This window comes from Alexandromys fortis, unplaced genomic scaffold (genome assembly GCF_014885135.2).
Source record: "Alexandromys fortis isolate MF-2015 unplaced genomic scaffold, M_Fortis_MF-2015_v1.1 scaffold_46, whole genome shotgun sequence".
NCBI lineage: Eukaryota > Metazoa > Chordata > Mammalia > Rodentia > Cricetidae > Alexandromys > Alexandromys fortis.
Genome location: NW_026067919.1, coordinates 9,859,441 through 9,872,527, shown reverse-complemented (window position 1 = coordinate 9,872,527; position 13,087 = coordinate 9,859,441). Strand labels below are relative to the sequence as shown.

The 13,087-nt window shown below is 39.2% G+C and overlaps 1 protein-coding gene across 2 annotated transcripts in view; it reads right to left on the bottom strand.

Annotated features, from left to right (window-relative positions):
• The window catches only part of Bmpr1a (bone morphogenetic protein receptor type 1A), a 102,194-nt gene that overhangs the window by 36,714 nt on the left and 52,393 nt on the right, over positions 1-13,087 (bottom strand). For both annotated transcript variants that reach the window (XM_050140607.1, XM_050140606.1), the window contains exon 3: positions 933-1,147. In XM_050140607.1, the coding sequence (XP_049996564.1) occupies positions 933-999 (67 nt within the window). In that variant the 5' untranslated portion in view covers positions 1,000-1,147. The remainder of the gene's footprint in view (positions 1-932; positions 1,148-13,087) is intronic.

Below are 13,087 nucleotides of genomic sequence, written 5' to 3'. Positions count from 1 at the left end.
ATGTGGGTAAAATATAATCCTTATCATTCAGTACTATATAGAAAATTACAACTTATAAACCCAAAGTTCAGAAAATAAAGATGGCAGGACAGGGACTGGGAAGATGGAAAGCAAATCCAGCCAATTAGAAAGCTCTAGGTTTAGTTGGACACCTTTCTCAGATGACAATAGGTGGGAAAGACACCCAGTGCCAACACTGATCAACACAAGTAGGTACACACATTGTGCACAAACACTAACACACATATATACAAAAATTTAATTCTAAAACAAAAAAGGTGAGATCTACCTCAAAGCCTTCTATAAAGCAATGTTAACTTTTCAGTTAAATTACTGTCCTAAATAAACTACTTGTGTGTGGGGGTTGTATGCAAATACAGTTCACATAATAGTAGTAGACATCACTATTAACCTCTATTTGATCTATGAACACATGGTACATAACAGAGGCCACAAATAAACTGCTTAGACTCTACGGAGAAATTTTAGAACTCAGCATAGACAAACAAGTGCATTTATTTTCCAAAGTCTTCTCATGAAAATAAAACAAATTTTGAATTATTATTTGTGCTTATTCTTTGTTGTGTTTTCAGAGAGACAGGAATTTTAAAGCTCAGCCTCAAGCACCTACTGTTTTGTGCTTTAGGCACTAAACTGCAGACTATTTATACTTAATCTCATCTGATCCTCACTAGACAAACCTCATGCCTGTGTTACAGATAAGAACAAAGGTTCAGAGAGGCTAAGGTTTTTAAAAAGGTGTCTATACGAAGTTCACACTTTCTTTTGGCGTGTTTTTTCTTTGCTTCTTCACTTAAGAGTTGTGTTGGTATGGATGACCTGTTTAAAAAGGAACAGGAACTAAAAGCAGATCAAGGCATTTAAGTGCTTTATATATACAGAAATGACTTATTAAATAAGCATCAATTTACCTTGAACATGAGAAATGATGGAAAGACAGGCTCCCAATAATCTGATGTAAGTATAAAGCTGAGTCATTGTTCAATGTCCACGTATCCTGTACACTGCCACTTTGATTTACTGGTCCTACTATTTCACTAATTTAAATGGCTTTACTGAATGAGATTTCCTTACAGAAGAACAAATCACTAGACGATGACTTTCACAAGCTGCTTTCTTCAGATTCCTGGAAAATAAACGAACAAACAAGGCAATGAATATAATGAAATTTTGCAGTTTTCGAGGGTGGCGAGGAAAACCAGCCTAACCAAGCTTTTAAATGCAGAAATATATTTTTAAAAATTTTGGTGTATACTGGGGGATCAACTCTAGCGCCTTACAATGAGCTACAGTCTCAGATATGTTGAAAGATATTTTTAAAGATTAAAGCTCTACTTTTAAGGCACTGTAATTACAATGCTTAAATAATGTAGTACAAAGTTGTAATCTCTCCTAATCTCAAATCAGCCACAATGAACATACTAAATCTCAACCAACTAGTACAGTGTTGGATACACGTTAAGGTCCCTCTACCTGGAAAGCTGACAGGTCTAGGAGTTCTAAGACAAGCTGAATAACAGAAAGACAACTCCAACTCTAAAGAAAAGAAAAGGGGGGGGGGGGAGAAGAAAAAAATCCTCATTAATAGCTTTCTCTGGTTGCTCAAATGTAATCAAATTATTCAATTACTGAATTGAATGTTTCAGCTGGGTATGGTATGGTGGTATATACCTCTAACTCTAGCACTTGAGGGGAGGGACAGCACAGAGACAGAAAGGTTATCAGTTCTAGCCAGTCTGGGCTATTCACCCAACCATCACTACCATCCACAAAGAAAGTTCCTTAGTACACTAAGAAGAAAACAGAAGACTGTGGCGGCAGCACATGCTTTTCTTGTTTGTTTTTTTGAGACAGAGTTTCTCTGAATAGATTTGAAGCTTGTCCTGAAACTCCCTCTGTAGACCAGGTTGGCCTCAAACTCACAGAGGTTTGCCTGCCTCTGCCTCCCAAGTGCTGGGATTAAAGGTGTGCGCCACCACTACCAGGCTGCTTGTTTTTTGAGACAGGGTCTTGCTATGTAACTCAGACTGGTCTATAACTCTGGAACTCAATGGTTTTCTTGTCTCAGCCCTTCAAACACTAGGGTCATAGCCATATACCACCATGCCTTACTGGCTTAAAAATCTCCACATACAACTGCTTACCGCTTGTTCTTTCCTTGGACAGGATCTTATCTACCTGAGGCTGACAATTAATTAACAAGTTCCCATAACTGCTTCACAAGAAAAGTATAACTGAAGTGGGCTGAAGAGATTAAAGATCACACACAGTGATAGAGTTATAATTCAGACTCCATTATTAATTGCTACTCTATACATTATATTAATTATACTATATAAAATGAAATATACATTATATATTGTAAAGTATTTAGGATTACAGTGGCACAGAGCAGGTACTCAATAAAGTTTCTTCTTCTCAAACATGTCTATGATATGGTCTGGTATATATACGAGGAAAGTACTGACTGTGAGAAATTCTTATAGTTTAAGAATTTGTGGTAACTATAAAATCAATACATTATTTGTACTAAGAACATTGCTAAACTATGAACATAATCTTATTAGGTATTAGTAGAAACAGAAGATAACTACAGGGATGTAAAAGACATAAAAATTACTCCTTTTTCATACAAATGGGATCAAGGGTCACATAATATAAGAGGAACCAGCAGAAAGGGAGAGAAAACTAATTCATTAGATCCCCTCAAATTCTCAAGTCTTATGTAAACAGTGTTCTTGCCATTTGATATTATTCCCTAATTATTCATTAAGAGCCTCTTTTATGCATCAGCCTACATATCAAACACCAAGAATATAGTCATAACAGAAAAAAAAAACACCTCTCATGGAGTTCACAGACACTAAATGAGACTGACAAGGGTCAATCACAGCACGGGGGTAAAGTTGTTTATGGGAGGCTTGCATCTCGGGGAAGAAAATAAAAGATGGAAATACTTTTGACATAGAGTAAGGCAATAAAAAATGAAATGTAAGCATATTTTCACTAAGTACAAGATAGGAAAAATGTGAAATCCTGGAGGGTGCAGATCTATTCTAGATGGAAAGACCCTTGTAAGCAATACTGAGGATTAACACTTAAGCTTCTATGTGAAAATCAAGCTAAAAGTCTATGCAAAGATTTCTGAGATCAGACAAATAAGGAGCAATGCTTCTGAACCGTGAAGAATATGACAGTGTAATACAACAAAAAAAGTTAAAAGACAAAAAGGACAAGGACTCTATGAAAGATTTACATTTTCTTTTCTCTTTTTCCTTTTTTGGTTTTTGAGACAGGGTTTCTCTGTAGCTTTGGAGCCTGTCCTAGAACTAGCTCTTGTAGACCAGGCTGGCCTCGAACTCACAGAGACTCAACTGCCTCTGCCTCCCAAGTGCTGGGATTAAAGGCCTGCGTCACCACTGCCTGGCCAAGATTTAGGTTTCCAATGTAAGAGAGATGAGTATCAGTTATCCGGTTTTTACATAAGGAACTAGAAAAGGCAAGAGCAGAAGCAAAGCAGGGGTGAGAAGACATGAAAATCTAGGAGAATGATATTTTGTGCAATTTAGGATAGCGGTTAAGATCAGAGTGATAGTAGTTCAGTGAGTGGATACAATTAAAAAACAAGACTATACAGTACTTGATAATGGCTGGATGCAGGGGTCAAGGAGCATGAGTCAAAGATGACCCCCACACTGCTGGTCTCAGCAATTACTAAAATGTGAATAAGCAGATTTTTAGTCAAAGTAAAGAAAAAAGAGCTCAAGGGTTCAGATTTAGACATCTGAGATTACTCAAAAGGAATGTGTCCTAGGCATCTGGCTCTCAAGCTTAAAGGAAACATCTGGGGCTAAAGATACAAATCTTCCATTATGTCAACAGCACAGAGATATTAAAAGCTAAGACTCTTTGGATGAAAGAGTCCCAGAGCACTGTTTAGTTAGAAATTGCACTAATGGCCAGGCACAGTGGTGCATACCTATAATTTCAACACGGAAGGCCAGGACAGTCAGAGATCAGCATTGGCTACACTATTAAGACTCTTATCTAAGCTCCCTCCCCATAAGTCAAAGATCACTGTTAAGATTGGACATATGTCCACAAATGCTTTGATACATTCTCTGGAGAGTGAAGTCTAATTCCCCTCCCTAGAGTATGGACTAGACTCAGTGACTCATTTCTAGTAAGTAAGGTGTAAACATGAGTGACTTGCTAGGTCAGCTTCTGCCTTCGTGTCCTCTAACTGAAGCCAGCAGCCCTGTCCTAAGCATATTCGAGCAGTCCGACAAGGCTTATGTGGCAAGAAACAGGTGTGCCAATAACCACTTGAGTAAGCCTTTAGAACTGTGTTATTTGGACATTTTGCTCACAATTTTATTAAACCATAAGTGAGAAACACTCTGATTGTGGTGGGTTCTTTTCGTTTGCTTGATCAATTATTGAGACAGGTCTTGAACTGAACCCAGGGTAGCCTAAAAATCTGTGATGATTCTCCTGCCCCAGTCTCTCACGTGCTGGGAATTACTGTCAGGTGCCACCATATCCTGATGCTGATGCCTTTGGTAGATTCTTTTTGTTTGTTTGTTTTGGTTTTGGTTTTGAGACAGGGTTTCTCTGTGGTTTTGGAGCCTGTCCTGGAACTAGCTCTTGTAGACCAAGCTGGTCTCGAACTCACAGAGATCCGCCTGCCTCTGCCTCCCAAGTGCTAGGATTAACTTTGGTAGATTCTTGATAATGTATGTGATAATAAATGTCAGCTGTTACAATTTGGAGATCAACAGATAAACTAAGACCATTCTGAGAAATATACTGAAATATAAAAACCTAATCACCATGAAAAGAGTCTGAAAAAGTAGTCAGGTAAGAGAAAAGACAGAATGCCCAGAAACTTATAACATTGTGGACAATATGCTTCTTCAAAGAAAGAGCCAAAGCATGCTCTGTTTTAAAATTATTTTCATAAGACTCACTTTGGAGGGGTAGAAAGCAGACACTTGGGGGGGGGGGGGAATGGGAGTTGAGACAGGGTTTTTCTCCGTGTAACAGCCCTAACTGTCCTGGAACTAGCTCTGTAGACCTTTGGGGATATTAGTTCATCTATTAAGGGCTTGTGTTCCTTCATTACTAACCTAGAGGAGTTAGTACCTCGTACCCCAGTATTATATATTCAGTAAATAGGTGTTACTGATATAATCATTAGTAGTAATAAAAATGTGAATTTTCCTTTGTCTTACAGTAACTGTTTCTACAACCATAATACAACAGCAAAACTGTTAACCGATTTTATTTATTGGGGGGGGGGCGCGGTTTTCAAGATAGAGCTTCTCTGTATAATAGCCCTGGCTGTCCTGGAACTCACTGTAAGACCAGGATGGTCTCAAACTCAAAGATCCACTCTGTCTCCCAAGTACTGGGATTACTTGTGCGCTCTGCCACGTCCAGTATAACCTGACTTTATAACCATACTGAGATATCATTTCATTCTAACATTTAAAAATAAAACATATGTGCTTTAAATTGCTAAGAATTTCTCCAGAATCTTAATTTTTTAAATTATTGTGTGATATTTGAGTGGAGAATTTAGAAGACAACCTTTGGGAAATCAATAATGTCCTTTCACTGAATCTGGGGATGAACTTGGGTTTGTCAGGTTGGAGAAGCAAGGGTTTTTATCAGCTGAGTCATCTCACTTGTCTTCATTAGAATCTTTACCATAAATTAAAAATATCTGTTTTGCAAATGTCACTAACAGAGACTAAGGAGATGATCCAGAGTTTTGATCCCCTGTAGGCACATAAAAATAACTTGCAGAGCCGGGTGGTGGTGGTGCAAGTCTTTAATCCCAGCACTCGGAAGGCAGAGGCAGGTGGATCTCTGTGAGTTCGAGGCCAGTTTGGTTTATAAGAGAAAGCCAGTCTCGAAAAACAAAAACAAACAAACAAATCTAAACAAACAAAACCACTTGGAGTTCTATGCACCTAGAAAACCCAGTGCTGGGGAGGTAGAGAGAAGAATATCATGGGGAACATGCTGAATGCCCTAGCTGGGAGCTCCTCCAGGTTCAGTGAAAGAGCAGGTCTCAAATCAGTGAGTGAGAGAGAACAAACACACATGCAGACATTTAAAATGCCGCATTATCAAAATTATAAAATGATGCATGGATTAAAAAAACTATCAAATTGACATTAACAATTGTACCTATATTAATACAGTTTCCTCGGGAAAGTAACATGAGCAAAATTAGGAGTCTTTTTTTTTTTTTTTTTTTTTTGGTTTTTCGAGACAGGGTTTCTCTGTAGCTTTGGAGCCTGTCCCGGAACTAGCTCTTGTAGACCAAACTGGCCTCGAACTCCCAGAGATCCGCCTGCCTCTGCCTCCCGAGTGCTGGGATTAAAGGCGTGCGCCACCACCGCCCGGCTTAGGAGTCTTTTTTAAAGAAAAATTTATTTTATTATTTTTATTATTATTATTATTATTAGTTCTTCGAGACAGGGTTTCTTTGTGGGTAGTCATGGTTGTCCTGGAACTCACTCTGTAGACCAAGCTGGCACTAAACTCACTGAGATCATCTGCCTCTGCCTCTCTGACTGCTGGAATTAAAGACACATGTGCCACCACCATCTGGCTAAAGAAAGATTTATTTATTATATGTGCTATGATTGTTTTGCCTGGATGTATGTCTGTGCCCTGGGGTTGGGGTTGTAGATTATTGTTAATTGCTGTATGGGCTCTGGAAATTGAACCCAAGTCCTCTGGAGGAAGAACATGTACTCAACTGCAGCAGCAACCCTCCAGCCCCAAGAATTTCTCAAGTTAAAAAAAAAAAAAAAGTAAAATTTCACACACAAGAATGTTGAACTAACAATTTAATCAGAATTGAAGAACAAATAGGAAAAAAAAAAAAAAAAACAGGGAAAGTCAGAAGTCAGCTGAAAAAACAAGCCTGAAGTCATTCTTTCCTTTTCCTGTCAAGCTTCCCCTATAGCCTTCATTTTTTCTTAATACTAGAAAGGTGTGGGAATTTCCAGCAAGCTGGCCAGCTTCCAGTTCCATAAGTCGGCAAGGAAACCCTTTCCAGGGGTCCCCCCTAAGGCAGCTCCAGGCGCCTGGTCTGACAAGCCTTCTGAGAAGAACTATTCTGGCTGCAGACTTTCTGGCTCCACAGCCATTGTTGGCCTGGCAGCTCTGCTCCTTATCCAGAGCCTGGATTAGCATAAGAATATCGCCTTTTCCCTTAACAAGCAATTCATCCATTTTCTTCCCCCAATTTCTAACCTCTTTCCCAGCAAGCTTAACCCCAATATACACATGTGCAACTGCAGCAACGCTGGCCAGGGCTATTCTAGTCAGGATTATTTTTGTAACAGTGAAAACACAATCTCATCCAAATCTGAAGAGAACATTTGCTTCAAGAGCTCTGGGAGTGTATCTGTGACAACAAAAGCCTGCTTTTTAGCATCTAAGAGAAAGAAAATCAATCTTTCAGTTTGAGTAAGAATAGGAAATAACAGTCTCTGTAGCGGCTGGCAGCTTCTCTGGGACCAGACGACAAACGAGATTCTTGGAAACACTGAATGCTCAGTCAGTCTTGTCTGAAGCCTCAACTACTCAGTCAGGAGTCAGTAGATTGTCAGTTGTGGTGGTGCACACCAGTAGGATTTGCTGTGGAGGAGTTCAGGGCCAGCCTGGTCCACAGAGTGAGTTCCAGGACAGTCAGGGCTACACAGAGAAACCCAGTCTCGAAAAAACAAGGATGGACGGAAGGAGGGGGGAAGGGGAGAAGAAAGAAAAAGAAGGGATGGGAGAAAGGGGAGGAAGAGAAGGAGGAGGAGCCCACAAAAGTCCAGTAATTCCAGTGAAGTTTTGAGGTCACTGTAAATTTTCTTGGACAATCAAAAACAATCCCTCTGTGATGAGGATTAAGAAAGGCACAAAATCAAATAAAAAAAATTAAGAAGAAAGGAGGGAGGAGAGAGACAGACAGACAGACAGACTTGAGTACTCTAAATTAGTTTAACATGAGTGGTTAAAAGAGCTTGCTGTTCCTTCCAGAGGACTCAAGTTCAAGTTCTAACACACAATGTGGTCTACAACTATCTCTACCTCCACCTCCAGGGGACCTAACACTCTCTTACGGTATTCACAGCACATGTGCATATATGGAAAGTGAGTGTGCATGCATGTATGGATGGATATACATTTACACACACAGACATAACACAAAGTTATGCCATTTACAGGAAAATGAGTGTAGCTGGAGATGATTTAAAGAATAAGCCAGTCTCAAAGACAATTGTTTTTCTCATAGTTCTTATATTTTATATAGATACACAAAATCATGTATGTATTTATGATATGTGTGGTGCTTTGAATGAAAATGCCCCCCATAGGCCCATAGTGAGTGAAACTGTAAGGAGGTGTGGCCTTGTTGGAGGAAGTGTTGTCACTGTGGGGCGATTCTGAAGTCTCAGATGTTCAAGTCATGCCCAGTGTGGCATCTACTGGCTGCTGCCTGCCAAACCAGATGTAAAACCCAGCTTCTTTCCCAGCACTGTGTCTGCCTGCATACTGCCATGCTTCCCACAATGATGATAATGGACTAAATTTTCAAAACTGTAAGCCAGTTCAAGTTAATGTTTTCTTTTGTAAGAGTTGCCATGGCCATGGTGTCTCTTCACAGCAATAGAAACCCTAACTAACACAATGTGAAAGCAGAAGCAAAACAATCTAGTATAAGAAAAGGAACTAACTGGAGTGAGGGAGCATGGTCAGTGTATAATAAATGAAAATGTTCTTACATTTAAGATGACACAAATAGTATACAAAGTGATTTAATATTTTATCAGCAGCTATGTAATTTATTTTTCCTGATATTTGCCCTCTCGTATTTACTAGGTCTGTGGTGGTCTACATCTTAGCTAACAGGGCTTGAGTTATTCACACTTAAAGCCTCAGCCATTCATGTGCTCCACTATATCACCATATCATCAACGATTTCCACCTTCAGATTATACCCTGACCCCCCCACCCACCCAAACACATTTCTCATGACCTCTTTTATTCTCTAATTTCCTCTATTTGGACTATTCAGACAATCACCTAAACAAATACACCACAAGTACCTTTATTCACCACACAGTGACAACACAGGTAGAGCAATCCTAATTCTGATAATGATTAACCATACCTCTGTTTAAAGCCCTCCAATGGTAGTCTACAAATGTTCAGCAGACTCCAGTTCCACTATCTATCTGCATTGACCTATGGCTCTTCATTAAACAAACTACAACAAAGGACTGACACAAGGACAGGGCTGCCACCTACATCATTTCCCCAGGATATCTGAAATTACGTACAGCCATATGGCCTCTGAGGTAATTCAAAATCCTCGTCTTACTCAGTAACCCTACGCAACCCTATCTAAACTGCAACAGCGGTGTCAACGAAGGCCTTCTTGTTCTCCTCTCTCCTCCAGCCAGGTTTTTCTCATTAGCACTTGGCATACTTTGATATTTCATCTTCTCTATTTTATTTTATTTGAGAAATGATGACACCCTATAGTCCAAGGTGATGTAAAAACTCACTTAAGAATGCCAGGTATGGTAGCACTCAACTTTAATCCAAGCACTCAGGAGGCAGAAACCAGAAGATCTGTGAGTTTGAGACCAGCTGGTCTACAGAGCAAGTTCCAGGACAGCCAGGGCTAACACAAGAAACTCTGTCTTGACAAATACCAAAAACCAAACCAAAACTCACTTAAGAAGGCCAGGCTGGTTTCAAACTCATAGAGATCCTTCTGCCTCATTCTCCCAAGTGCTAAAGTACAGTGATAAACCACTGTACCCAGTTTCATTTACTGTTTTCGTTTAATTTTTCTAGACAGGGTCTTACTATGTATTCTAGACGGTCCTTCAACTTGTGATCCTCCTGCCTCAACTCCTACTTTGCTATGAAACACATGTGTGTGTAGGCCACCAGGCCTGAATCTTTGTTCTTTGTGTTGTTTACTGCTTCAGAGGGTAGACATGTCTGCTGTAGTCACACCACCCATGTGACAGACACCTAGAACCTTGTTTGGCACATAGTCGGTAACAAGTAAGTATTTACTAAGATAAGAAATAACTGATTAGGGCAGACGAAACTTAAATGCTATGCCAATCTCTTTTATATACAAACCAGACTTTTCTCCAAAGAAGGCATGAAAAACAGTAACCTTATTTTTATTACAACAAAACCAAAATGATTGCTGGGCAGTGGTGGTGTATGCCTTTAATCCCGGCACTAGGGAGGCAGAGGCAGGCGGATCTCCATGAGTTTGAGGCCAACCTGGTTTTCAAAGTTAAGTTCCAGGATAGTCTCAAAAAGTGACTGAGAAACCCTGTCTCAAAAAACAAAACAAACAACAACAACAAAAAGATATAAAAATCTGCTCACTTCCAGCTCTGATCTAGTGGGAATTAATTTCTACTCTTTTCATGGCTATCTACTCAGTTTTCAGATAAAAATAAAAGATCTTAAGTAATCTTAAGTACATGTAAATATAACTTTCCCAAACTAACAATACTGCTTATAGCAAGTATTGCCTGGATTTTATATTAACAGTGCCACAGTCATCTACCAAGTTAATAACTGTGAATATATAAACACATAAATATCACACACACACTCCTTTGGTACAAACCATGTTACTGACTGACCAGCCTGCATCCACTTTAGGCTTAAAAACCATCTTATAGTAAAAACAAATTAGGTTCATCGGTTTATGTTAAACCTGTTTCTCAAGGATTAGGCTATGCTCGACCTGTAACCTTACCTACAAATGGTTCTGTGTTGCATGCTTTAGGGAACAGCAACCATGCCTTTATTTCAAAAGGCTGTTATAACTATTTTGCAGTTTTATGTCTTTGTTTCAGGAGGTCATTACGACTAACTTGTTATGCATATGTTGTTTCTTTAGCCCCACTCATTTTGCCCACCAAATCCCCTATTTGGAAATCCCCACCCCTGAGCTTGTCTTTCCCATGTGCAATGCTGACCTCTTGAATCCTTCCTTAAAGGAGGCAGCCTGTGTTTACAAATAAAAAACTTACTTTAATTAATTTGATCATGATGATTTAAGTCGTCTTTCTTCTCAAATCTTTGGAGTTAACATAATCTAATGAGGGGAATGCCGAGGAACTATCTAAATTTAACAATCTTCCAGTAAAAAGATACAGCAACAGGTTCAAAGGTGGTGTGTATATAAAAACTGTATGTTCACTTTTAACTGGCTACATAATTGAGGCTGGCCTTGAACTCCTAAACCTCCCAACTGCTGGCATGACAAGTATGTACTGCTGTATCCTACTGTAAACTTCTAAAAAAAAAAATGAAAGAGCCAGGTGTTGATGGTCACACTTAGAGGCAGGCAGATCACTGTAACAGATAGTGAGTAGCACTGTGAGTAACCGAAAGCTCTAAATTAGGCCAAGGGATGATCAATGCGTACACTTATAACTTCAAAATCCTAGAAATAACAGAAGTTATAGTTTTGTTGAGACAGGGTTTCTCTGTAGCTTTGGAGCCTGTCCTGGAACTAGCTCTTGTAGACTAGTCTGGCCTCGAACTCACAGAGATCTGCCTGCCTCGGCCTCCCGAGTGCTGGGATTAAAGGCGTGCGCCACCACTGCCTGGCCAGAAGTTATAGTTTGAACATAAGATGTGTACCACTGGTTCATGTATCACAGGCACATGTGGGTACTGCTGTTGGGAGGCTCTGGATGCAGAAGTGTGGGGTGAAAGTTATATTTAACCCCCAGACCCTGCCTCACTCTGCTTTCTATCCATCATGAAGAGCCTCCCACTACTACTACCATAAGGTTTTGCCTCACCATGACCAAGGACTATATATGTGTATATACATATACACACACATACATACACATTGAATGAAAAGACAGGAATGGTTATCAAAAGAAGTCAGCATGCTAAATTTTATTAAACATAACAAAAAAGTAGAGTTCATCTATAAAACCAAATGCTAATTCTTTGAAGACATATGAAACACACAAAACACACATATATAATGTTACACCTTGTAAAAATAAAGTCACAAGTAAATAATATTAAGAATGAGAGTCCTAGCAATAATTATAATTAGCAACATTCAATAATATTACAAATAATATTAATGTCAACATTTAAGAAGTCTAACTGCTGATAATGTAGCTCAGTAGAGTAATCACTTAGCATGCCCAAGGCCCTGTACTCAATGCCTAGCACTGCTCCCTGTACCCAAAGAAAGCCCTTTTAAAAGGAGCTCTATTAGATCAGTGACACTGGGTGGTAAGCAAAGGCACTTGACAAGCATGAGGACCTGAGTCCATACCTGGAACAACATGGTGCAAGAAGATAAACTGATTGGCCCAAGATGTCCTCTGACCTCCATAAACAATATGGCAAGTATCAACCCTCCCCCACACAGTTAAATAAATCAGTTTCATAAAAGAATTATTCTTTATATTTCACTTCATCCTAATGCTTTGTAAGCAGGTAATCTCATTATGCATACCTTTTTGAAAATAAATTTGAAAAATCAAGAAGTTGACTGCAGTGATGGCTTAGTGATTAAGAGTGCTTGCTTCTCTTCCAAAGGACCTGAGGTCAGTTCCCAGCACACACACCAAGTGACTCACAATCAGTTCCTGAGGATCTAACACCATCTTCTGCCCTCTGTGGGCACTCACACACAGGTTTAAACATACTTCCATAAAGACATACATACAAATAAAAATATCACAAATAAAATCTTTTTTTTTAACTTTTAAGAAAAAAAAAAAGAAAATCAAGAATATTGCCTGGGGCCGGAGAGATGGCTCAGTGGTTAAAAGGATTGTCTGCTCTTCCAAAGGTCCTGAGTTCAATTCCCAGCAACCACATGGTGGCTCAACCATCTGTAATGAGGTCTGATGCCCTCTTCTAACCTTCAGGCATACACATAGACAGATCATAGTATACATAATAAATAAATAAATAAATAATTTTTTTTAGAAGAATATTGCCTGGTTTCTTTTTTTTTGTTTTGTTT